General features: G+C 45.5%; 2 protein-coding genes across 2 annotated transcripts in view; both read right to left on the reverse strand.

Moving 5' to 3' along the window:
* GPD1L (glycerol-3-phosphate dehydrogenase 1 like) overlaps nucleotides 1–25,829 on the reverse strand; it is a 94,193-nt gene that overhangs the window by 60,871 nt on the left and 7,493 nt on the right. The window lies entirely within an intron of this gene.
* LOC142070864 (myb/SANT-like DNA-binding domain-containing protein 7) lies at nucleotides 23,063–25,113 on the reverse strand. The gene is made up of 2 exons (XM_075124795.1): nucleotides 24,197–25,113; nucleotides 23,063–23,605 (listed from the first exon to the last, which is right to left on the reverse strand). The coding sequence occupies exons 1-2, from the start codon at nucleotides 24,777–24,779 to the stop codon at nucleotides 23,520–23,522; spliced, it is 669 nt and encodes a 222-aa protein (XP_074980896.1). The 5' UTR covers nucleotides 24,780–25,113; the 3' UTR covers nucleotides 23,063–23,519.

Raw genomic sequence — 25,829 nt, forward strand, 5'->3', positions numbered from 1 at the left:
CTGGTGGAAAATTCCTTCCTGATCCCAAATATGGAAAACAGTTAGACCCTGAGCATATGGGCAAGACTTACTAGCCAGACCATCTCTAGCTGTTGGAGATATTTGCTAATAACTGATGTGGATTGGCCATATGCCATTGTAGGCAATCTCATCATATAATCCCCTCTATAAATTTATCAAGCTCAGTCTTGAAGCCAGTTAGGTTCTCCGCCCCCTCCACCCCCTTCCGTTCTCCCTTGGAAGGCTGTTCCAGAACTTCACTCCTCTGATGATTAGAAACCTTCATCTAATTTCAGGCCTAAACTTGTTGATGGCCGGTTTATATCCATTTGTTCTTGTGCCAACGTTGGTGCTTAACCTCTCCCTGCCTGGTATTTATCCCTCTGTCATAAATATAAAGGGAAGGGTAACCCCCTTTGAAATCCTTCCTGGCCAGGGGAAAGCTCCTCTCACCTGTAAAGGGTTAAGAAGCTAAAGGTAACCTCGCTGGCACCTGATCAAAATGACCAATGAGGAGACAAGATACTTTCAAAAGCTGGGAGGAGGGAGAGAAACAAAGGGTCTGTGTGTCTGTCTATATGCTGGTCTTTGTTGGGGATAGACCAGGAATGGAGTCTTAGAACTTTTAGTAAGTAATCTAGCTAGGTATGTGTTAGATTATGATTTCTTTAAATGGCTGAGAAAAGAATTGTGCTGAATAGAATAACTATTTCTGTCTGTGTATCTTTTTTGTAACTTAAGGTTTTGCCTAGAGGGGTTCTCTATGTTTTTGAATCTAATTACCCTGTAAGATATCTACCATCCTGATTTTACAGGGGGAATTTCTTCATTTCTATTTACTTCTATTTTCATTAAAAGTCTTCTTGTAAGAAAACTGAATGCTTTTTCATTGTTCTCAGATCCAAGGGTTTGGGTCTGTGGTCACCTATGCAAATTGGTGAGGCTTTTTTTTATCCAACATTTCCCAGGAAAGGGGGGGTGCAAGTGTTGGGAGGATTATTCATTGTTCTTAAGATCCAAGGGTCTGGGTCTGTAGTCACCTAGGCAAATCGGTGAGGCTTTTTACCAAACCTTGTCCAGGAAGTGGGGTGCAAGGTTTTGGGAAGTATTTTGGGGGGAAGGACGCGTCCAAACAGCTCTTCCCCAGTAACCAGTATTAGTTTGGTGGTGGTAGCGGCCAGTCCAAGGACAACGGGTGGAATATTTTGTACCTTGGCGAAGTTTTGACCTAAGCTGGTAAAGATAAGCTTAGGAGGTTTTTCATGCAGGTCCCCACATCTGTACCCTAGAGTTCAGAGTGGGGGAGGAACCTTGACACCCTCTGATATATTCATAGAGAGCAATCATAGCTCCCCTCAGCCTTCGTTTTGTTAAGCTAAACAACCCAAGCTCCTTAAGTCTCCTTTCGTCAAATAGGTTCTCCATTCCATTCCTCTGATCATCCTAGTAGACCTTCTCTGCACTTGCTCCAGTTTGAATTAAACTTTCTTAAATAGGGGAGACCAGAACTGTCCACAGTATTCCTGATGAGGTCTTACCAGTGCCTTGTACAAGAGTAGTAACACTTCCCTCTCTCGAAAGGAAATAGCTCACCTAAGTCATCCTAGGATTGAATTAGCTTTTTTCACGACTGCGTCACATGGGTGGCTCATAGGCATCCTGTGATCAACTCATACAATCAGTTCTTTCTCTTCCTCTCTCATTTCCAACTGATGAGTCCCCAGCTTATAGCAAAAATTCTTGCTATTAGTCCCCTAAATGCATGACCTGGCACTTTGCACTATTAAATTTCATCCCATTTCTATTGCTCCTGTTTTCAAGGTCATCTAAATCTTCCTGTACGATATTGCAGTCCTTCTCCATATTAACAGTACGTCACAACATTGTTATTGACACATTTTTATTAAAGCACTTCCACTTTTTGTGCCAAGTTCAGTTATGAAAATGTTAAATAAGATGGGTCCGAAGACTGATCCTTGAAGAACTCCACTAGTAACCTCTCTCAAGCCTGACAGTTCCCCTTTCTGCGTAACTTTGTAGTCTCCCTTTTAACCAGTTCCTTATCTACCATTTGATTCTCATATTAATCCCCATTTTCTCCAGTTTAACTAATAATTTCCCATTTGAACTGTATTAAATGCTTTACTGAAATCCAGGGAGATTATATCTACTGCATTTCCTTTGTCTAGAATATCAGTTCTCTTCTTAAAGAAAGAGATCAGGTTGGTCTGGCATGATCTACTTTTAGTAAACCCACATTGTATTTTATCCCAATTACCATTTCCTTCTATATCTTTAATTACTCCCTCTTTCAAAATTTGTTCTAAGACCTTGCATACAATTGAGGTCAAACTAACAGGCCTGTAGTTTCCCAGATCACCTTTTTTTCCTTTCTTAAATATAGGTACTATATTTACAATTCTCCAATCATAGTGTATGACCACCAAGTTTACAGAATCATTAAATTCTTGCTATTGGGCTTAAAATTTTAAACTTTTATATTCAATATACAATTTTATATTCTTGGATGGAGACCATCATGGGCCCCCAATTTGGCCCCATTAGGGTTTTTGAGTTTGGCTTCCACCTTAGATGTGGTAATTTCTACTACCACATCCTTGTTCACCTTAGATATCCTGCCACAGCCCCCAGGATCCTCATTACCCTTATTAAAAACTGAGGCAAAGTATTCATTTAGGTATTAGTCCATACCTAGATTATCTTTTTATTTTCCACTCCATCCTCAGTGCTTAGCAGTCTCCCTTCCTCTTTCCTTGTTTTCTTTTAATTGATATGGCTAAAGAATCTTTTGCTATTTGTTTTAATTTCCTCTGCAAGGTCCAACTCTTCTTGGCTTTTGGCAGGTCTCACTTTTTCTATACGCTTTCTGACTGCCAAGAGGTAGCTTTCTTTGCTGATCCATCCTGTCCATTCCTTGTAGGCTTTCTGCTTTCTCTTAATAACCTGCTTGAGATGCTTGTTCGTTCTGTTTGGTCTGCAACCTTTTCCCTACAATTTTCCCCCTTACTTGGAGTGCAGGTTGCAGATGGTTTCTGCAACTTTGACTTAAAGTAATTCCAAGCCTCATCCACCTTCAGATCCTTGAATTCTTCAGTCTAGTCCACTTCCTTAACTAATTCACTTACTTTTAAAAAGCGGTTCCTACCGTTCACAGTGCATGGAGAATATAAAATATGGCGTGTGTACACTTCATATGGACAGCGGTGTCGTTTTCCTGCACAACACTACACTAAAGAAAAATAATCTTTCAAAACACATGGCATGGGTTTCCTTTTACATTTAGGGAAAGCCCATTTCCCCTGTACCCTTCCCCCAACCTGCTTCCTTGATGTCAGTTTCAGGTGGCTTGACAGTCCAATTTCCTTTTGTAATGTTATTTAAGCTTCAAATTGTCCCCAGACATTCGGCTATCTCCCTCTCTAGTTGCTAACCTCAGACTTATTTCTGGTTCACTGACCCACAAACCAATGTCTTCTCCCAGAGGCAGCATTCACTGAATACACTAGTTTGCTTTCAACAATAAGGGGGGAAATAAAAGAAGTCAAAAGAGCCAGGTTCTGTTCCTGGTTTATTTATAAACTTTCTGGTACTTAACTGCCAAAATTTTGACAAGTATGTTTTATATGCAGCATCTGAAGGCTGTCTAACACAAGCCTTTTTGAGGGTAAATCTCCAATTACTAACGGTAGCAACACTGGGAATTTAAGGCTGCTTTTCAGGAGTGGCCCTTGCCTCTTTCCGGTGGGGAGAAGGAGGCAGAGGTGGGCTAGACAGAAAACTGGGGGGCCTGCACCCTTCCTTGCCACCAGGCCCCACCCCTATCCAGGGCCCCACCATGGATAATCCTCAGTTAAGTGCCGACCCTGCCTCCTCCACCCCCAAGGCCCTGCCCCCTGGCCAGATTGGAGGCTGGAAGCTGGAGCCGGGCAGTGCAGGGTGACTTCTGCGCTGGCTGGTGCCATGGTGTGTGTGGCTATGGCGCCTTCCCATCTCCTGCTGCTGCTGCTGCTTGGAGCCCTGCGGCTGTAGCTGCTCTCAGCTCCCTGTTGCCCTTAGACTGCTTGCCCCTTGTAAGAGTCACCCGGTCAGGGGGACCCGACTCCAGGGCTGGCAGAGCCTGTGGGGAGCAGTGACAATGGAGGGTAGGGTTCAGGAGCCCGGGCTGCAGCAGGTCAGTCCAGGTCACTGTGGGGAACCCCGAAACCTCCACCCGCTCTGGACAGCGTGCCACGGCAGGTGGAGACACGGGCCAGGGGCTGCTCTCAGGCACCCCAGCCTCCTGCCCAGGCTTACTTCTGTGCTGCTGCTGGTGACGGCGCTGCCTTCAGAGCTGGGTGGCCACAGAGCAGTGGCTGCCGGCCGGGAGCCCAGCTATAAAGGCAGTGCCGCCGTGCTGCCAGCAGCAGCGGAGAAGTATCTGCATATGGTTTGACCTTTGCACTGGGAGGGATGGCTGGGGGGAAGGGGGTTAAGGCTATAGACCCCCCCACAGCACCACCTGTGCTGCTTTTGTTTTAACCAACCCGTTGTCCTGGTCATAGCAGATCTAGGTGACACACCAGCAGCCACCAGAGGCCGTTCTCTGCTGGTGCTCCAAGAGTGGAAGAGTTCTTAACATAAAACAAACAACTGCCCCACCCCACCGCCCAGAAATCAATGGGTGTTAGACACCTAAATACCTTTGAGGATCTGGGCCTAAGAGCTAGTTCCTCCACCACTGAAAACAATCAGGATTTTGCCTTTATCTTGAACAGATGCAGGATTTGGACCTAGCTTGGCACACAGGCTAGCGTTTTTCCATTATAAGACCAAATTGCAGTTTACTATTAGATATGCATGTATGTACTATTTTGTAAAGACCAAACCAAACCAAACTCAAACTTTGCTAACATGGTATGTCTCATTTCCTCACTGGATACTATGCTTGTGCCATGTTTACTTATCCGAAATGGGTCCCTATTGCAAAATTTAAAACCAGATCTGATTTGGACCCCTCCCATCTGAGGAATGTTTGGATTCATGATTATTTTGGTGTGGCAGCTATAAAACTCTGGTATCAGAATACAAAAAAAGGCTATGCCTTTCTCTTCATGCTCAGAACTTGAAAGGAAAAAATAGCTCAAATTAAAAAAAAAAAAAGTATGTATTTTTGAGCACAGAAAGCTCCAGTCCCCTAAAGGAGTTTGAGAAAGTTATGAATGACTGAAACTGAGAAACATAATGATGTGGAAAAGGCATGTCCAAGTTGATAGTATAGTAGCTCCTAGAGTCCCTGCCCAAGATCAGAGCTCCCATTGTGCTAGGTGGCATTCAAACACACACACAATAAAATAAGGTCCCTGCCCCAAAGAATGTACAATCTAAACAGATAAAAGAGACCAAGGAAGTGTTCTATTTTAGAGATGAGGAACTGAGGCACAAAGAGGGTTAAGTGCCTTGCTCAAGGTCACAGAGGAAGTATGTGGCAGAGACTTGAGAACTGATCCCAGAACTCCTCAGTTCAAGTCCAGTGCCTTAACCATCCTTACTCCCACCTTAATGATCACTGCCACCAAACACAAATTTCCAATGTCTATTATCTGTTCCCCATGGGCAGAGCCTTGTGCCTAGGCAGAGCTTTATTGACTTCAATAAAAATTATGTGTGGAAAGTCACTAGTGTTAGATTTTGTCTACTCAGTTTTTCCTGGAAGATTTTGGACTCTAGCCTGTAGAACTAGTAGAATTGCAAGGTTTTACGCAAGTAAAACGTTAATGAGAGAGGGAGTTATTTTTATTAAAAATGTGTTGTGGTTTGTTTGTTAACTTATTTAACTCTGATGCCCTACAAACAGTTGTGAGAAAAGTTCTTTTGTTAGAGATTCAGCACTTGTCTTTTCAATGTCAGGCTGTGATCTCCCAATCCAGGTGTCAGAGTCCACCAAAGGGAGTCCTGCAGCAAATTAGTGAAGACAAGAGTTGACATTCCTAATGCTTCTTTGGTGTCACAGTGGTCCAAGGACCTCTTGATGCCAACTGGCAAAGGGCACAGGAGTACATAGGTGTACAGGCATCCCAGGGGTTCATCAAGAGGGGTCAGATAAGGAAGCAAAATGACTGTGTCATGCTGGTCATCATAATCACTGTGAGATGTATGTATGGAAAATCTGTGAGGAGTTTTGTATAGATACTACAGATTATGTTCTCTAGGTCTGTAGCTAAAAGTGGGTCAGTCAAAGGTAGTATGTCTTTAGACAAACTTCTCCAAACTGGGGGAGGGGACACATCTCCGGAGTGGACGATTGTGTATTGTGTGTAATACAATAGAAGTCTATTAGCATACTAAGTCAAATGCTAATGAAGAGCTGTCTGAGACTTCAGAAGAAAATTGACAGGAAGAGGTAAAAAGCAGGAAGGGGGAAACCCTATTTTCAGGTGACCATCAAAGGTCTGTTCTGATACATGCAGAGAGACAGGGTGGCATCCTTCCAGCTGTGAAGACAAGCTGTCAGCAGTCTTGATCTCATGAAAGGGGGAATGAGATCGGCCAACCTGGTTGAAAATGCTGGGCAAATGACTCGGGGTAAGCTGGCTTGTAGGAGACAGGTGAATGTCCTGTCAGTTAAGTTTAGGCTCTAGAAAGCATGTTGTGATTTTGTTTTCTATGAAACAATTTGTGTCCAATATTCTTTCTTTCTATCACACGAATCTCTGTTCTTTGATAATAACCTTATTCTTGTATATGTATGCATATATCTCTCAGATTCACTAATCCCAAAGGAATAGTACACACCAGTTTGCAAGCTTCAACTCTCTGAATCACAGATGCTGTGTGTTCAAGAGAGTGGCGATCCTGAGTTGAATCTTGCAAGCTGCTGTATACTATTCCTTTGGAAGTAGCGAATCTGAGAGTGCTGTGAGTGTCCAGTGGAACAGGGGCAGAGCACTCCAGTGGAATGCTCGGAGGACTCGGGGGATGGTGTGTGCCTATCACTAACCTGTACAGAGAGAGCGAGGTCTGCCAGAGGCTGGTAGAGTCAGAGAGCTGATCCACAGCAGGCACAGACAAGACTCACTCACGCTAAGGGTCGGTGGTAGTGAGATGTCTAACATGCCTGGGTACCCGGGAAAGCATCACAACAGTTTTGAAGGTTTTATTGGAAGAAGATAACAAACCTCTCAGACTTTTTTTTTTGTACATCTTAAAGAATAAAATAATATAAAAAAAGGTACAAATCCCTAATTTCCTCTCCTCTTCATGTCATTTAAGCCTGCTTCAGTCCAGGATCTGTTTACCAACATTCATATCTTTAATATTACTGAACTCATTTTCTTCAAATATAGCTTTTTTTATCAAGTTACGAGGAATATCGGTGCAGTAGGTTGAAACTTCCAATCCACTGAATGCTGGCACAGCTTCATTTTTAGCATAGCTGGATTCATAAAGCTTCAGCTAAGGAATGCTGGCATGGGCGGCAGGTATAATAGGCCAGGGTAAGCTAAGCCTCTCTTAACCCAGGCCATGGCCCCGCCACGCTCTGCCCTGAGGCCCCGCCCTCTGTCCCCCTCTTCCCCGAAGCCGGCAGGGGCTCAGCTCGGGCTGGCAGCTTGAAGCTCAAAGCTTGGCTGGCCAGTGGCTCAGGGAAGCTTGGGCTGGCCCGGGGGTCAAGCCGGTGTCATGCCAGCTGGCAGACAGGGGGCAGCCAGCTCAACTGGGGTGGGGCGGCTGGTGCTCCTGGCTGTTTGGCCAGGGTTCCTTCAGACACGCAAGGGGCTAGCCTCCCTGAAGGGGACTTCACGCACTGCCCATGAATGCTGGCTTCAGAAGTCCCATACTAAAAAGAGGACCAAGTTCAGGAGACGTCAAGCCAAAAAGCTCTAGCTTCCCTAACTTGTAATTTGCTTGTTCTAAATCATTCAAATTTTCTTTCTTCCTTTGAAAACAAAAGGAGAAAAGCTTGTATCAAAACCTAGCATTGATGCAAAACTTGAGAGAAATCAAGCTTTCAAAAGTTAAGATTGACTGCATGGAATTAGAACCCAGATTGACAGAATTTTAACTTTGCCCCTTTGTTCAGATGGTCTGGGCTCCACTGGATCCTCATGTCAAGGGTCAGGTGAGATTAAGAGAAAGTGTGCATTACCAGGAAACTCAATGGAGGTGATAGGAAGAGGCACTCCTTTCTTTAAAGGGCAGAGAAGAAACGAGAGAGAATCTCTTCCCTCTCAACAAACAGAAGGGGAGTGCATAGGATATGACATAGGTTTCTGTTTTTCAGGGTTTATTTAATTTCATTTTTGGTGGTTATTTTTAACAATTTTTCAGTTCTATGAACTTGTGCAAAAAATCAGAGGGGTTGGGGCTCTTTGTATAGACTGTAAGGAGTGGTGTAGACTTGTAATAAGTAATCTCCTTGTAATGTTCCTTAGCGCACTTCAATGTAGTACTGTTTCAAACTGGTGTGCACCAGAAGGGTCTACACAGATCAATTAATGTGCAACATGTTAGTGTGCTTTAGAAATCACATCTCTGTAATCCACATTATTGCTCTTTGTAGACAAGGTCTGAGATACAAGTAACCATTCTTGTGTTTTCTGGATAAACACTGTTTTTTTTTTTATGGGGGTGTTATTAGTGTTTATAGGTTAAAATCAAAAGCCCTAGATATGAACCTACCATGCTTTGATGGGCTTCCAGCTCTAGTGCTCTTCAGTGGCAGCTGTAAAGTCAGTTAAATTTGTGCTGAGGTGTCACACTGAACCAGAGGTGAAAGTAAGCCAGTACGGTCCGGTACAGCGTACCGGTAAGAAAGTGGCCGCTGGTACATAGCCGACCGTACTGGCAGGGCCACTGATGGGGGGTAGGGGGAGGAAGAGGCAGCTGCCCCAAGGCCTGGCGATTTAAGTGGTCAGAGACTTGGGCCCTTTAAATCACTGCCCCAGGCAGTGCAGGCTGGGCAGCGCTGAAGGGCTGGCTGGGGTAGTCTGGTCCCAGCCCTTCCGGGGGCCAAGAGCCACCCCCCCCAACCTTGCCCAGAACTCCAGTACTGGTAAGTCCTTTAAGTTACTTTCACCCCTGCACTGAACAGAAGCTGGTGATCTGTAATCTGTTTGGGATCTGCAAACTACTGGAGAAAGAACCTAGAACTTTAGCTAATTAATTAATGTGCTGAATGCTCTGTTTATTTGACATACTCATCAACACACACAACTCATATGAGGGGAGGGTTCTTTATATTTAAAAATATTGTGTAAGCACCTGTCAGCATTTTCACTATCAACTGTTAAATTTGGCTGTACAGCAGTCATTCTGTGGTAAAGTTCTGCACACAGAAATTTGCCAGTCTTGTCATGGAGCAATTATAGAGATCAGACATTTTAAAGTGAAGTTTTGGATACTTACACGCATATGTAATTTTAAAATGGCTTTGCTACTGATAGCTGAGATTAAAAACTGAATGGATAAGCATATGGCACTAGTGTACTGAATTTATTAAAGGTTTAAATTTATTTAACTGCCGTAAGCAGGTAATAAAAATGTCAGGATTTGTTTTAAGGATTTTGCATTTCATTTTAATATTCGTGTAATAGGGCAATCTGCCCTTTTAATAGCCCAGTGATTGGGGAGCAGGGAGCAGCTGAACCTGCTCCAGAGAGAAGTCCAGCAGGCAGGTGCTTGGAAGCCATTGACGCAGCTCATCAGCACCACATGATTTGTGCCATTCTCAGCTGGACAATATAAAGGGGGAAAAGTGGGGGTGGGGGAGGATTGGAGTAGGGGCCTGTAGGCAGAGTCCATAGAATCCCCCTGTGGGGTAAGAGAGGGCCCTACCTGCTAGCTACCACAGGCCAGGGGACCCCAGGCCCTCTAACCAGATTATTGTTACTTTTTGCACCCTTTTTTTTTCTTGTTTGTGAGTACAAAAAAGAAAGAAAGGGACAGACAACTAACTTGGCCAAGGCTGATTGTCTATTCCCAGCTGGTGACTAGGGCCACAGCATACCATTAGCTTTTGGGAGAGTGGGAAACACCTAGTACACTTTTAAAACTTATTTATGCAAGAATGATGGAATATTATGATTTATTTATTAAGAGGTGCCACAGCTACAGAAATAATTTCAGACACACTCAACCTTTTATCAAGTCTGTGGGGTGAAACACCTATTTCCTGTAGATGTATTACTATGTGAAAAAGCCCAGTCCCTCAGTCATACTGTGTGAGGAACTCCTATTGGCTTTCAGGGGAGTTCTGTGCATGGGAGGCTCGCAGGTTCAGTTCCAAAATGATGGTATGTCATTTCTGCATAAATAAATTTTATTATATAAAAGTATACTTTATATAAAGTTATAGTATCTTATTTTTTCCTAATGTTGGAACAGATTATGCTCACGCTTTTGTGCTTCATTTTTATCATCATTTCTTGATTTTTTTTTTAATAGTGAATTCATTGTGGGCCATCTTTGGAGCCATTGTGGACTAAGGCTGGGTCTATATGAGGAAACGGGGTCTGTACAACTACCTTGCTCAGGGGAGTGAAAAATTCAAACCCCTGAGCGATGCAGTTAAACTGGCCTACCCCGCGATGTAGACTGCACTAGGTTGACCGAATTCTCTTGTTGACCTCCCCCAATGGGAGAAGCCCTCCTGTTGGTGTAAGTAGTGTCTTTGCTGGAATGCTACAGCTGCGCTGCTGCAGTGTTTTAAGTTTAGACAAACCCTAAGATGTTACCTTTACTCAGAGTGAGTATCAGAATCTGGTTCTATTAGTATTCTTGGACAATAATATATATTGGCTTATTGCTTAACAATTATACAAATTGGTGGTGGTAAAGCATGAGATCAAAGGCTGAGCCACCAGTTAACATGCTGTGTCATTATACTCACTGTGCTGTATGTTATTACAATATGAGAAATATTTCTGAAATGAACAATTTTTTTCAAATTAGGTATAATATTGCATATGTATACATATTTTATTTATATAGTATGTGTACAGCTAAGTACATTTACTTTCATTTAAAATATCATGCAATATATGTAATAAACATTGAAACTTGACAGGTTAGACAGGAAAGACTCAGCTCTCCAAAATAAATATGTAAACAAACAAACAATTCCCATAGCAACTGCTCAGGAAAAGCCAGAAGACTGGATTCAGACCTGGTGTAAACGCATGTAGATCAGTTAGACTCAACAGAGTTTTGAGTTTGAATTTGTCCCTGCGTGGATGAGAGTCTTGAAAAGCACATTTAGGGGTCACACAATTTAGGTCAGACCAACTGAAGCAGTGAATTCAAGACCATACAGCCACCTACTTAGAATGCCCTGCCTTCAGGCCTCAAGACAGCAAATTGCAGGAGGTTAGGCAATGGACCAGCGGATCTTAATTGCAGTGCATATACATAGGAAAAGAGGTGAACTGTATGATAAGCATGACCCAGACCACATACCGTAGGACTTTAAAGTTTAAAATCAACATGCTGAATTGTGAATAGAAACAACTGTGAACTCAGTGCAGTATAAAAAAATATCACTGATGAGATATACTTTGTATTTGGAATACCACTGAGTGGGAACATTGCCTCATTCTGTGCTAGCTGAAGTTTGAGCAGTTAAGGGTAGTTAGGGTGACCAGATGTCCTGATTTTATAGGGACAGTCCTGATTTTTGGGTCTTTTTCTTATATATGCTCCTATTACCCCGCACCCCTGTCCTGATTTTTCACACTTGCTATCTGGTCCCCCTAAGGGTAGCCCCATGCAGAACACTTTTCATGGACTCATTCATAGTTTAAAACTAGATAAAATATTGTTATACTTCTCCAGTCAGACCTCCCAGCATAGCACACCCCATAAAATTTCACCCAGTAATTCCTGCAGCAAGTCCAATAATTTAGGGTTGAACTAGATCATATCTTTTAGAAATATATTTACATCTGGATTTAAAGATTGCAAGTGCCGGAAAAATTCATGACATCCCTTGGTAAATTGTTTCAATGGTTAATTACTCTTAATGTTAAAAATGTCCACCCTTATTTCCAGTTTGAATTTGTCTAGCTTCCAACTTCCTGCCACTGCATTTTATGCCTTTGTCTGCTAGATGAGGCCAATCTGAGGTAACAAAGGCAAGCATAATAGTGACAAGATTGGCATCTGAGAGGAATACTTTGTCATGAGGACAGAGCAGTGGGGCAGTACTATTAGTGGTAGTGATGATGGAAGTGCTAAAATCAAGTAGGTGCAGCAATTTTTATCACCATTTTGTCAAGCTGTGCAAGTAAAAACACATGTCTAGTCTATAGTAGCCCTGCTGCAATTGTTAGCACCAGTGCTAAGTCTATGGCGGGAGAATTGCCGAAAATTCTCAGGCCTGTCTACACTGTGGGTGCTATCCTAGGCACGATAGCTCTGCTGCTGCAACCCCTTAGCATACAAACAGACTTTCCCCATCGCTGTAGGAACTCCACCTCCATGAGCGACAATAGCTAGGTTGACAGAACCAGTCTTCCATTGACCTGGCTGCATCTACACCAGGGGTTAGGTCAGCATAGCTACAGTGCTCAGGATGTGGAATTTTCACATAAGCACCATAGCTATGTCAAATTAAGTTTTATGTGTAGACCAGGCCTCAGTCTGGACAAGGCCAAGACATCTCAATCCTTTACCAGATGCAGACAGAAGAATGTTGTTCTGGCTATGGCTCAGCCAGGGACCTAAGAGATCCTAGATTGCAAACCACAACAGGCAGGTATGGACTTCAATAGAGGGAACAGATATTACACCCAACATCCCTTCTAGGAGGTTCCATGGAACCAGCACCTTCACCTCAGTTTTAGCTGACTGAAGCTGTCATAAATATAAAGGGAAGGCTAACCACTTTTAAATCCCTCTTGAGCAGAGGAAAAACCCTTTCACCTGTAAAGGGTTAAGAAGCTAAAGATAACCTCGCTGGCACCTGACCAAAATGACCAATGAGGAGACAAGATACTTTCAAAGCTGGAGGGGAGAGGGGGGACAAAGAGTTCTCTGTCTGTATTTTTTTTTTTTTTTTGCCTGGACCAAAGCAGGAATGCAGGTTAGAACTCCAGTAAAGGGTTAATAAGCAATCTAGTTAGATATGCATTAGATTCTGTTTTGTTTAAATGTCTGATAAAATAAGTTGTGCTGAATGGAATGTATATTCCTGTTTTTGTGTCTTTTTGTAACTTAAGGTTTTGTCTAGAGGAATTCTCTATGTTTTGAATCTGATTACCCTGTAAGGTATTTACCATCCTGATTTTACACAGGTGATTCTTTTACTTCAATTAAAATTCTTCTTTCAAGAACTTGATTGTTTTTTCATTGTTCTTAAGATCCAAGGGTTTGGGTCTGTGTTCACCTATGCAAATTGGTGAGGATTTTTATCAAGCCTTCCCCAGGAAAGGGGGTGTAAGGTCTGGGAGGATTCTGGGGGGAAAGACGTTTCCAAGAAGGCTCTTTCCCTGTTATATATTTGTTAGATGCTTGGTGGTGGCAGCAATAAAGTCCAAGGGCAAAAGGTAAAATAGTTTGTACCTTGGGGAAGTTTTAATCTAAGCTGGTAAAAATAAGCTTAGGGGGTTTTTCATGCAGGTCCTCACATCTGTACCCTAGAGTTCAGAGTGAGGAAGGAACCTTGACAGAAGCTCATCCAGGATAACACTCATCCAACCTCTATCTGGGAAGCATTACCTAGGAGGCAGAACACTGGGAGGTAAAACCAATACCAATAGTCTAAAATCATAGTGGAGTGTCAGGGACTGCAGGTCTGGAATGCTAGTCCACAGGGCTCTTCAGTACTAGTAAACTCCAACCTGCCACGCAGTGATCTGCTAACTGTTGTCAGAATAGGAGCTGAACTCTGACTGGCAGAATGCTGGGGTCCTGACTGGTTCATAGCTCCTATTTAAACCCAGCACAGGAACAGGAAGTTGTTCGTGCAAGTGGATTCATCCTGCTTTGGAGTGTTTCTCCTGCAGTAACCTGAACCTTCCTGCCTCCTGACATCTGACTCCTGGTTTTCCCTCTGGCCTGTCTCAGACTCTGACCTCCTGCTATCTGTCCTGGTCTGACTGCTGCTCTGACCACTAGGTCAAACTGCCCATGTCCCAGGCCTTACACAGAGCACCAAATCTGCTGTAGTTCAGATTAAACAGAAAGCATTGCTCAAAGGTCAGCTCTTCCAAGTGCTCTAAAATATGTATAAAGAAAAGGAGTACTTGTGGCACCTTAGAGACTAACCAATTTATTTGAGCATAAGCTTTCGTGAGCTACAGCTCACTTCATCGGACGCATACCGTGGAAACTGCAGCAGACATTATATACACACAGAGATCATGAAACAATACCTTCTCCCACCCCACTGTCCTGCTGGTATTAGCTTATCTAAAGTGATCATCAAGTTGGGCCATTTCCAGCACAAATCCAGGTTTTCTCACCCTCCGCCCTCCCCACCCCCCACAAACTCACTCTCCTGCTGGTAATAGCCCATCCAAAGTGACAACTCTTCACAATGTGTTCCTGCACAAATCCAGGTTCTCTCACCCCCTCACCCCCCTCCAAAAACCACACACACAAACTCACTCTCCTGCTGGTAATAGCTTATCCAAAGTGACCACTCTCCCTACAATTTGCATGATAATCCAACGCATTATTAAGGATCTACAACCTATCCTGAAGGATGACCCAACACTCTCACAAATCTTGGGAGACAGGCCAGTCCTTGCCTACAGACAGCCCCGCAACCTGAAGCAAATACTCACCAACAACCACATACCACACAACAGAACCACTAACCCAGGAACTTATCCTTGCAACAAAGCCCGTTGCCAACTGTGCACACATATCTATTCAGGGGACACCATCACAGGGCCTAATAACATCAGCCACTATCAGAGGCTCGTTCACCTGCACATCCACCAATGTGATATATGCCATCATGTGCCAGCAATGCCCCTCTGCCATTTACATTGGTCAAACTGGACAGTCTCTACGTAAAAGAATAAATGGACACAAATCAGATGTCAAGAATTATAACATTCATAAACCAGTCGGAGAACACTTCAATCTCTGGTCATGCAATCACAGACATGAAGGTCGCTATCTTAAAACAAAAAAACTTCAAATCCAGACTCCAGCGAGAAACTGCTGAATTGGAATTCATTTGCAAATTGGATACTATTAATTTAGGCTTAAATAGAGACTGGGAGTGGCTAAGTCATTATGCAAGGTAGCCTATTTCCCCTTGTTTTTTCCTACCCTTCCCCCCCCCCCCCCAGACGTTCTGGTTAAACTTGGATTTAAACTTGGAGAGTGGTCAGTTTGGATGAGCTATTGCCAGCAGGAGAGTGAGTTTGTGTGTGTGTGTATGTCCCCGGGAAAGGCGGAGGGGTAGGGGGGGTGAGAGAGCCTGGATTTGTGCTGGAAATGGCCCACCTTGATTACCATGCACATTGTAGGGAGAGTGGTCACTTTGGATGAGCTATTACCAGCAGGAGAGTGAGTTTGTGTGTGTATGGGGGTGAGAGAACCTGGATTTGTGCAGGAAATGGCCCACCTTGATTATCATATCAAATAAATTGGTTAGTCTCTAAGGTGCCACAAGTACTCCTTTTCTTTTTGCGAATACAGACTAACACGGCTGTTACTCTGAAACCTGTAAAATATGTATGTTTACTTAGATTGTCTTAACATATGCCGGGGCTTATGAAGGTGCTGGTAGCATTCGTGGTCCCAGCTTGGGGTTGTTTGAGCAAGGGGTTCCTGAGGTACAGCCCCCTAAAATGATATTTTATAAAAGTAACTTATTTGCTAACTTTTGTTTGCACACACTTGAGACTCAAAGTATGGCCCTGATCCTCCCCACACTGATCTGAGTCGCTTGGAATTTCTCAGTTAGTGCATGCACTCACTATTCCTTTGGGAGGGGTTGTACTGAAGAAGTCATTCGGGTTAAGTTAGGCAAGAGGCTGGAGCCAAAGGAAAAAACAAAACACCCCCACCACACGCACGCTCTGTTAAAACAAGAGGCAGGCTGTTGTCATAGTAACTGCGTGGCTCAAGTGGACATGCTGTGGCCACTGAACCTATGCGCTATAAGTCAAGCCTTACCCGTGCAGAAATCAGAGAATGGATGTGTTGCTACTATCCACATCTGTCAAGAGTTTTTTTTTAAATAGTTTTGGGAAGTGCACCCTCAGTAGTATAGTAGTAGTATATAAGGGCTCTAACTATCTCCGGGGGGGGGGGGGTAAAGGGGAGAGATCTCTCTCCCTGACCTTCTCAGGGGATCTGGGGGGGACCTCCCCCTCTGAACCCTCTTCCTTCCTTCCTCCCAGAGTCTGGGTGGGAGGGCTCTGACCTTCTCGGTGGGAAGCTGATAACAAGTGTGCTCAAAGCATGCATTAAGTGCACACTGCCGAGACTGCAGTGAAGAGTTGAGACTGGCCATGCTTGGTGCCTGGCACAGGCTCACAAGCGCTGACACTGGGGCAGTGAGAATGGAACACCCACTGAGGGCAAATCTACGCTACAAAATTAAATTGACTTAACTTATGTCGATGTACAGCCACCGCAGTAATTAAATCAGTTTTGCATAACCACACTAGCTCCTTCTGTCCACAGTGTGTCCCCTCATGAGGAGTGCTTGCACTGATTTACCTATCAGTGTGGGGCACTGACAGCTAGAGCCCACTGCCCAGCTTTGGCTGACAGCAGGAGCAGTCTGATATAAGCAACACAGTGTTTAAACTAACGGCAGGTCTACACTACAGCCAGGATCAACGCTCTGAGATCGATCCACCAGCGGTTGATTTAGCGGGTGTAGTGAAGACCCACCAAATCGACAGGCAGATCACTCTCCAGTCAACTCCTGTATTCTACCCCCGACGAGAAGAGTAAGGTAAGTCGACAGGAGAGTTTCTCCCATCGACCCCCCGCATGTAGACCCCCTGGTAACTTGACCTAAGGTACATTGACTCGTGCTACGTTATTCATGTAGCTGGAGTTGCATAGCGTAGGTCGACTTACCGCAGTAGTGTAGACATAGCCTAACACTGCATCGACCTTACTACGTCAACCTATGTGCTACACCTCTCACAAAGGTGGAATTATTAAGTTGGTATAGTGGGCAACATTGTAGTACAGACGCGTACAGAGTTAGGTTGACTTAAGCTACCTTATGTTGACCTAACTCTGCAGTGTAGACCAAGCCTGAGATGAATGGAACAGTTCACACGTTTCAGAGCTATTGTTTCAGTCTGTATTCATCTCTACAGGGTGTTCATTCCACTGAGAATGTATCATTGAGATGAATGGGCCACTTCACAGCTCTCTAAGCCACTTGTATTGTAGATGGATGTATAAAGCCTCTTCCCCATACACTGTCAGTTCCACAAAATAGGCAGCAGGGGCAAGGGGCCAGGCAGGTTACTGTTCTGGGCACCCAGGGCAGGGGAATGGGGACATCATACTGCTGCAGCAACCCTGGCTGTGCCATTCTCTCAGCCTGCCCCACTGCCCTCCCCAATTCCCACAGTAGTCAGAACCCCCGGGTGTGGCCGGAACTCCCTCTGCACCCTGGACTCCTTGGCACACCCCCCAACCCCAAAGCTCAGCTCCCCCCCCATTCAAGTCAAGCTTCTGTTGTCTCTGCTAGGACCAGATTTGGGGTGAAGACTTTGCATCTCCACTGTCCTGCCCCTTCCTGCCTCCAGCTGAAACATCGACTCCTCGCAGTCCCACCACTTGCTGCCTCTCCATGCTCACCAGGAAAATGGAGTGTGGCACTGGCATAGAGGACAGTGGAGCTGGTGTAAGTGTGTTGGGGGTGGGGGTGGGGAGGGAGGACAGGCAGGGATATGTGTGGGGAGGATACCAGAACAACAGGCATCATGGAGTAAATGTTGGGACACGAGTCAGCCGTGGTTGGGGATACTCAGACATCTACCAATGTGATATATGCCATTATGTGCCAGCAATGCCCCTCTGCCATGTACATTTGCATTGAGACTGACCGGTTTGGCCAAAGAATAAATGGACACAAATCTGACATCAGGAATCATAACATTCAAAAACCGGTAGGAGAACACTTCAACCTCTCTGGCCACTCAGTAACGGACTTAAAGGTGGCAATTTTGCAACAGAAAAGCTTCAAAAACAGACTCCAATGAGAAACTGCTGAGTTTGAATTAATATGCAAACTAGATACCATTAACTTGGGTTTGAATAGAGACTGGGAGTGGCTAGGTCATTACACAGATTGAATCTATTTCCCCATGTTAAGTATCCTCACACCTTCTTGTCAACTGTCTAAATGGGCCATCTTGATTATCACTACAATATTTTTTTTTCTCCTGCTGATAATAGCGCCTCTTAATTAATTAGCCTCTTACTCCACCTTTTCATGTTCTCTGTATGTGTACATATATATCTTCTTACTATATGTTCCATTTTATGCATCCGATGAAGTGGGCTGTAGCCCACGAAAGCTTATGCTCAAATCAATTTTTAGTTTCTAAGGTGCCCCAAGTACTCCTGTTCTTTTTTCAGACTTCAGTAGGTCAGGAGCCAAATTAGCAATCAACATTTACCCCAAAGAGCCACAGTAGTGTGAATTCATTGTTTCATTTTCTATAGTATATATTTATATTTAAACAGTATGATGGAGAATATATATATAAAATAAAATTCTCACAGCAAGATGACTGACCACGTATTATTTTATCAACTACAATTGGTAAATAACACAGTAAAAGCAGCCTGATTTAATTATTAACCGATCACACAGTGTTTTAATATCATGTGCCACAAAGAGCTGCAGGAGACACATTAAAAGACCCACTTGCAGCTCAGAAGCCTCAGTCTGAGTATCACTGCTTTAGTCACTCACAATTTATCAGGCTCAGTACAGGAGTGACTGGATGAAATTCTCTGGTCTGTGATATACAGGTCAGACCAAATGATCTAATGGTTCCTTCTGGCCTTAAAATCCATGAGTCTGCAATAGGTACACAGGAGGAAGGCCTAAGAGAATGTGCTATTGTTTGTGGTGTGTTCCACAGATTTAAATTCCAGTGTTTATCTGCACACACTCTTGTTGCATTGACTGTTAGGTGCAGTTGTATTGAATGGAGTGGGGATTAGTTGGAGCAACTTGGCAGAGCTGTTACTGTAGGAACATTCTTCAAAGAGGGAAGAGTTGCAGCTGCAGAAAGGGGGTGGTGTGTACCTAAATTGTATATATCCTGTTTTTCAGAGCAATGCAATGCGAAAGATGTTCTGGCCCAGGTTCAAAGACACAAATCCAGGCTCCTCTTCCCACTGCCACAACAACAAAAAAAGCCCAAACAAAACCAACTTCCACTAAGGGTATGTCTACACTAAGGAATAAGGTCGAATTTATAGAAGTCGGTTTTTTAGAAATCGGTTTTATATATTCGAGTGTGTGTGTCCCCACAGAAAATGCTCTAAGTGCATTAAGTGCATTAACTCGGCGGAGCGCTTCCACAGTACCGAGGCTAGAGTCGACTTCCGGAGCGTTGCACTGTGGGTAGCTATCCCACAGTTCCCGCAGTCTCCGCTGCCCATTGGAATTCTGGGTTGAGATCCCAATGCCTGATTGGGCTAAAACATTGTCGCGGGTGGTTCTGGGTACATATCGTCAGGCCCCCGTTCCCTCCCTCCGTCCGTGAAAGCAAGGGCAGACAATCATTTCGCGCCTTTTTTCCTGAGTTACCTGTGCAGACGCCATACCACGGCAAGCATGGAGCCCGCTCAGGTAACCGTCACCCTATGTCTCCTGGGTGCTGGCAGACGTGGTACGGCATTGCTACACAGTAGCAGCAACCCCTTGCCTTGTGGCAGCAGACGGTACAGTACGACTGGTAGCCATCATCGTCATGTCTGAGGTGCTCCTGGTCGCCTCTGTGAGGTCGATCAGGAGCGCCTGGGCAGACATGGGCGCAGGGACTAAATTTGGAGTGACTTGACCAGGTCATTCTCTTTAGTCCTGCAGTCAGTCCTATTGAACCGTCTTATGGTGAGCAGGCAGGCGATACAGACTGCTAGCAGTCGTACTGTACCATCTTCTGCCGAGCAGCCATGAGATGTGGATGGTATGCAGTCCTTCTGCACCGTCTGCTGCCAGCCAAAGATGTAAAAGATAGATGGAGTGGATCAAAACAAGAAATAGACCAGATTTGTTTTGTACTCATTTGCTTCCCCCCCTCCCCTGTCTAGGGGACTCATTCTTCTAGATCACACTGCAGTCACTTACAGAGAAGGTGCAGCGAGGTAAATCTAGCCATGTATCAATCAGAGGCCAGGCTAACCTTCTTGTTCCAATAAGGACAATAACTTAGGTGCACCATTTCTTATTGGAACCCTCCGTGAAGTCCTGCCTGAAATACTCCTTGATGTACAGGCACCCCCTTTGTTGATTTTAGCTCCCTGAAGCCAACCCTGTAAGCGCCCCTCCCAGCGTCAGAGCAATGGCAAACAATCGGGCATCTGAGAGTGCCGTCCAGAGCAGTCACAATGGAGCACTCTGATGGGGCTAAAACATTGTTGCGGGTGGTTCTGGGTACGTGTCGTCAGGCCCCCGTTCCCTCCCTCCCTCCGTGAAAGCAAGGGCAGACAATCATTTCGCGCCTTTTTTCCTGAGTTACCTGTGCAGACGCCATACCACGGCAAGCATGGAGCCCGCTCAGGTAACCGTCACCCTATGTCTCCTGGGTGCTGGCAGACGCGGTACGGCTTTGCTGCACAGAAGCAGCAACCCATTGCCTTCTGGCAGCAGACGGTGCAATACGATTGGTAGTCGTCCTTGTCGTGTCCGAGGTGCTCCTGGCCACGTCGGCTGGGAGCGCCTGGGCAGACATGGGCGCAGGGACTAAATTTGGAGTGACTTGACCAGGTCATTCTCTTTAGTCCTGCAGTCAGTCCTATTGAACCGTCTTATGGTGAGCGGGCAGGCGATACGGACTGCTAGCAGTCGTACTGTACCATCTTCTGCTGGACAGGCAAGAGATGAGGATGGATAGCAGTCGTATTGTACCATCTTCTGCCAAGCAGCCATGAGATGTGGATGGCATGCAGTCCTTCTGCACCGTCTGCTGCCAGCCAAAGATGTAAAAGATAGATGGAGTGGATCAAAACAAGAAATAGACCAGATTTGTTTTGTACTCATTTGCCTCCTCCCCTGTCTAGGGGACTCATTCCTCTAGGTCACACTGCAGTCACTCACAGAGAAGGTGCAGCGAGGTAAATCTAGCCATGTATCAATCAGAGGCCAGGCTAACCTCCTTGTTCCAATAAGAACGATAACTTAGGTGCACCATTTCTTATTGGAACCCTCCGTGAAGTCCTGCCTGAAATACTCCTTGATGTACAGGCACCCCCTTTGTTGATTTTAGCTCCCTGAAGCCAACCCTGTAAGCCGTGTCGTCAGTCGCCCCTCCCTCCGTCAGAGCAACGGCAGACAATCGTTCCGCGCCTTTTTTCTGTGCGGACGCCATACCAAGGCAAGCATGGAGGCCGCTCAGCTCACTTTGGCAATTAGGAGCACATTAAACACCACACGCATTATCCAGCAGTATATGCAGCACCAGAACCTGGCAACGCGATACCGGGCGAGGAGGCAATGTCAGCACGGTCACGTGAGTGATCAGGACATGGACACAGATTTCTCTGAAAGCATGGGCCCTGCCAATGCATGCATCATGGTGCTAATGGGGCAGGTTCATGCTGTGGAACGCCGATTCTGGGCTCGGGAAACAAGCACAGACTGGTGGGACCGCATAGTGTTGCAGGTCTGGGACGATTCCCAGTGGCTGCGAAACTTTCGCATGCGTAAGGGCACTTTCATGGAACTTTGTGACTTGCTTTCCCCTGCCCTGAAGCGCATGAATACCAAGATGAGAGCAGCCCTCACAGTTGAGAAGCGAGTGGCGATAGCCCTGTGGAAGCTTTCAACGCCAGACAGCTACCGGTCAGTTGGGAATCAATTTGGAGTGGGCAAATCTACTGTGGGGGCTGCTGTGATGCAAGTAGCCCACGCAATCAAAGATCTGCTGATATCAAGGGTAGTGACCCTGGGAAATGTGCAGGTCATAGTGGATGACTTTGCTGCAATGGGATTCCCTAACTGTGGTGGGGCTATAGACGGAACCCATATCCCTATCTTGGCACCGGAGCACCAAGCCGCCGAGTACATAAACCGCAAGGGGTACTTTTCGATAGTGCTGCAAGCTCTGGTGGATCACAAGGGACGTTTCACCAACATCAACGTGGGATGGCCGGGAAAGGTGCATGATGCTCGCATCTTCAGGAACTCTGGTCTGTTTCAAAAGCTGCAGGAAGGGACTTTATTCCCAGACCAGAAAATAACTGTTGGGGATGTTGAAATGCCTATATGTATCCTTGGGGACCCAGCCTACCCCTTAATGCCATGGCTCATGAAGCCATACACTGGCAGCCTGGACAGTAGTCAGGAGCTGTTCAACTACAGGCTGAGCAAGTGCAGATTGGTGGTAGAATGTGTATTTGGACGTTTAAAGGCGCGCTGGCGCAGTTTACTGACTCGCTTAAACCTCAGCGAAACCAATATTCCCACTGTTATTACTGCTTGCTGTGTGCTCCACAATATCTGTGAGAGTAAGGGGGAGACGTTTATGGTGGGGTGGGAGGTTGAGGCAAATCGCCTGGCTGCTGGTTACGCGCAGCCAGACACCAGGGCGGTTAGAAGAGCACAGGAGGGCGCGGTACGCATCAGAGAAGCTTTGAAAACCAGTTTCATGACTGGCCAGGCTACGGTGTGAAAGTTCTGTTTGTTTCTCCTTGATGAAACCCCCCGCCCCTTGGTTCACTCTACTTCCCTGTAAGCTAACCACCCGCCCCTCCTCCCTTCAATCACCGCTTGCAGAGGCAATAAAGTCATTGTTGCTTCACATTCATGCATTCGTTATTCATTCATCACACAAATAGGGAGATGACTACCAAGGTAGCCCAGGAGGGGTGGTGGAGGTGGGAAGGAAAATGCCGCACAGCACTTTAAAAGTTTACAACTTTAAAATTTATTGAATGACAGCCTTCTTTTTTTTGGGCAATCCTCTGTGGTGGAGTGGCTGGTTGGCCGGAGGCCCCCCCACCGCGTTCTTGGGCGTCTGGTTGTGGAGGCTATGGAACTTGGGGAGGAGGGCGGTTGGTTACAGAGGGGCTGCAGTGGCAGTCTGTGCTCCAGCTGCCTTTGCTGCAGCTCAACCATACACTGGAGCATACTGGTTTGGTCCTGCAGCAGCCTCAGCATTGAATCCTGCCTCCTCTCATCACGCTGCCGCCACATTTGAGCTTCAGCCCTCTCTTCAGCCCGCCACTTACTCTCTTTAGCCCGCCACCTCTCCTCCCGGTCATTTTGTGCTTTCCTGCACTCTGACATTATTTGCCTCCACGCATTCGTCTGTGCTCTGTCAGTGTGGGAGGACAGCATGAGCTCGGAGAACATTTCATCGCGAGTGTGGTTTTTTTTTCTTTCTAAGCTTCACTAGCCTCTGGGAAGAAGAAGATCCTGTGATCATTGAAACACATGCAGCTGGTGGAGAAAAAAAAAAGGGACAGTGGTATTTAAAAAGACACATTTTATAAAACAGTGGCTACACTCTTTCAGGGTAAACCTTGCTGTTAACATTACATACATTTAGCACATGTGCTTTCGTTACAAGGTCGCATTTTGCCTCCTCCCACCGCGTGACTACCCCCTCAACCTTCTCCCCTCCCTGTGGCCAACAGCGGGGAACATTTCTGTTTAGCCACAGGCAAACAGCCCAGCAGGAATGGGCTCCTCTGAGTGTCCCCTGAAGAAAAGCACTCTATTTCAACCAGGTGACCATGAATTATATCTCACTCTCCTGAGGATAACACAGAGAGATAAAGAACGGATGTTGTTTGAATGCCAGCAAACATACACTGCAATGCTTTGTTCTACAACGATTCCCGAGTACGTGTTACTGGTCTGGAGTGGTAAAGTGTCCTACCATGAAGGACGCAATAAGGCTGCCCTCCCCAGAAACCTTTTGCAAAGGCTTTAGGACTACATCTAGGAGAACCGCAAATGCCAGGGCAAAGTAATCCTTTCACATGCTTGCTTTTAAACCATGTATAGTATTTTAAAAGGTACACTCACCAGAGGTCCCTTCTCCGCCTGCTGGGTCCAGGAGGCAGCCTTGGGTGGGTTCGGGGGGTACTGGCTCCAGGTCTAGGGTGAGAAACAGTTGCTGGCTGTCGGGAAAACCGGTTTCTTCGCTTGCTTGCTGTGAGCTATCTACAACCTCCTCCTCCTCATCATCTTCTTCGTCCCCAAAACCTGCTTCCGTATTGCCTCCATCTCCATTGAAGGAGTCAAACAACACGGCTGGGGTAGTGGTGGCTGAACCCCCTAAAATGGCATGCAGCTCATCATAGAAGCGGCATGTTTGGGGCTCTGACCCAGAGCGGCTGTTTGCCTCTCTGGTTTTCTGGTAGGCTTGCCTCAGCTCCTTCAGTTTCACGCGGCATTGCTTCGGGTCCCTGTTATGGCCTCTGTCCTTCATGCCCTGGGAGATTTTCACAAAGGTTTTGGCATTTCGAAAACTGGAACGGAGTTCTGATAGCACGGATTCCTCTCCCCAAACAGCGATCAGATCCCGTACCTCCCGTTCGGTCCATGCTGGAGCTCTTTTGCGATTCTGGGACTCCATCATGGTCACCTGTGCTGATGAGCTCTGCATGGTCACCTGCAGCTTGCCACGCTGGCCAAACAGGAAATGAGATTCAAAAGTTCGTGGTTCTTTTCCTGTCTACCTGGCCAGTGCATCTGAGTTGAGAGTGCTGTCCAGAGCGGTCATAATGGAGCACTCTGGGATAGCTCCCGGAGGCCAATACCATCGAATTGTGTCCACAGTACCCCAAATTCGAGCCGGCAATGTCGATTTAAGCGCTAATCCACTTGTCAGGGGTGGAGTAAGGAAATCGATTTTAAGAGCCCTTTAAGTCGAAATAAAGGGCTTCATTGTGTGGACGGGTGCAGGTTTAAATCGATTTAATGCTGCTAAATTCGACCTAAAGTCCTAGTGTAGACCAGGGCTTAGTACTTTTACAAAGGGACCTTCCCTAGCCTTCTCTGGAGTAAACTCATTAATTAGCTCATCCCAGTCTCTCTGCCTTGCTTCTGAGTTCACTATAGAAACAACTGCCAGATTGCTTAACCTTTCATGCCCCATGGACATTCTTAGATGGGTCTTAATTAATTTTAAAGCTTGCTGAAACTCCTTTCATTAGCAGCCATGGTTACAGGAAGACAGCAAAAAATACATAGTGCTGTTTCTGTGTTTGGGAAACTTGCATCTAAGTTTCGGGTGTGTCCCTTTACATCTTTGCTGCTGAGACTTTGCAGTTTCTTGCCCAGGAAAAAACCAACCCCGCTCCAACTCCATTAAAATTATGCATCTTGTTGTCCAATTGTGTTAATACTGTTAACCTCATTCAAAAACTTTTTTGGAATCTGATGTCCTTTCATCCTTTTGAAGTTTGCCTGGTATTGCTTTCCTCTTTTGACTTTTTCTCTTTGAACTGTGTGGATATTCCTAAAATTTCACCCTGTGAAACAGCAGCTTCCTTACTTGCAATGAACCCATAAGATCGTAATTCTGATAAACCATACTGAAGGCCCCCAAGCAAACTATCTGAATGTCAAGATCTGGACTCTGCAATTTTTCGCTCACAACGTTAATTTTTGATAATATTCCACATCTTGAGGCTTGAGCAAAACAAGAAATGAA

This window comes from Caretta caretta, chromosome 2 (genome assembly GCF_965140235.1).
Source record: "Caretta caretta isolate rCarCar2 chromosome 2, rCarCar1.hap1, whole genome shotgun sequence".
Classification (NCBI taxonomy): domain Eukaryota; kingdom Metazoa; phylum Chordata; order Testudines; family Cheloniidae; genus Caretta; species Caretta caretta.

Bases quoted from the DNA above. Each gene is read 5' to 3' on its own strand.
- LOC142070864 (XM_075124795.1), bottom strand. From the start codon at position 24,779: ATGCAGAGCTCATCAGCACAGGTGACCATGATGGAGTCCCAGAATCGC. The intron at 23,606-24,196 runs GTGAGTGTACCT...TTTCTCCACCAG, and splicing joins AGGCGGAGAAGGGACCTCTG to CTGCATGTGTTTCAATGATC.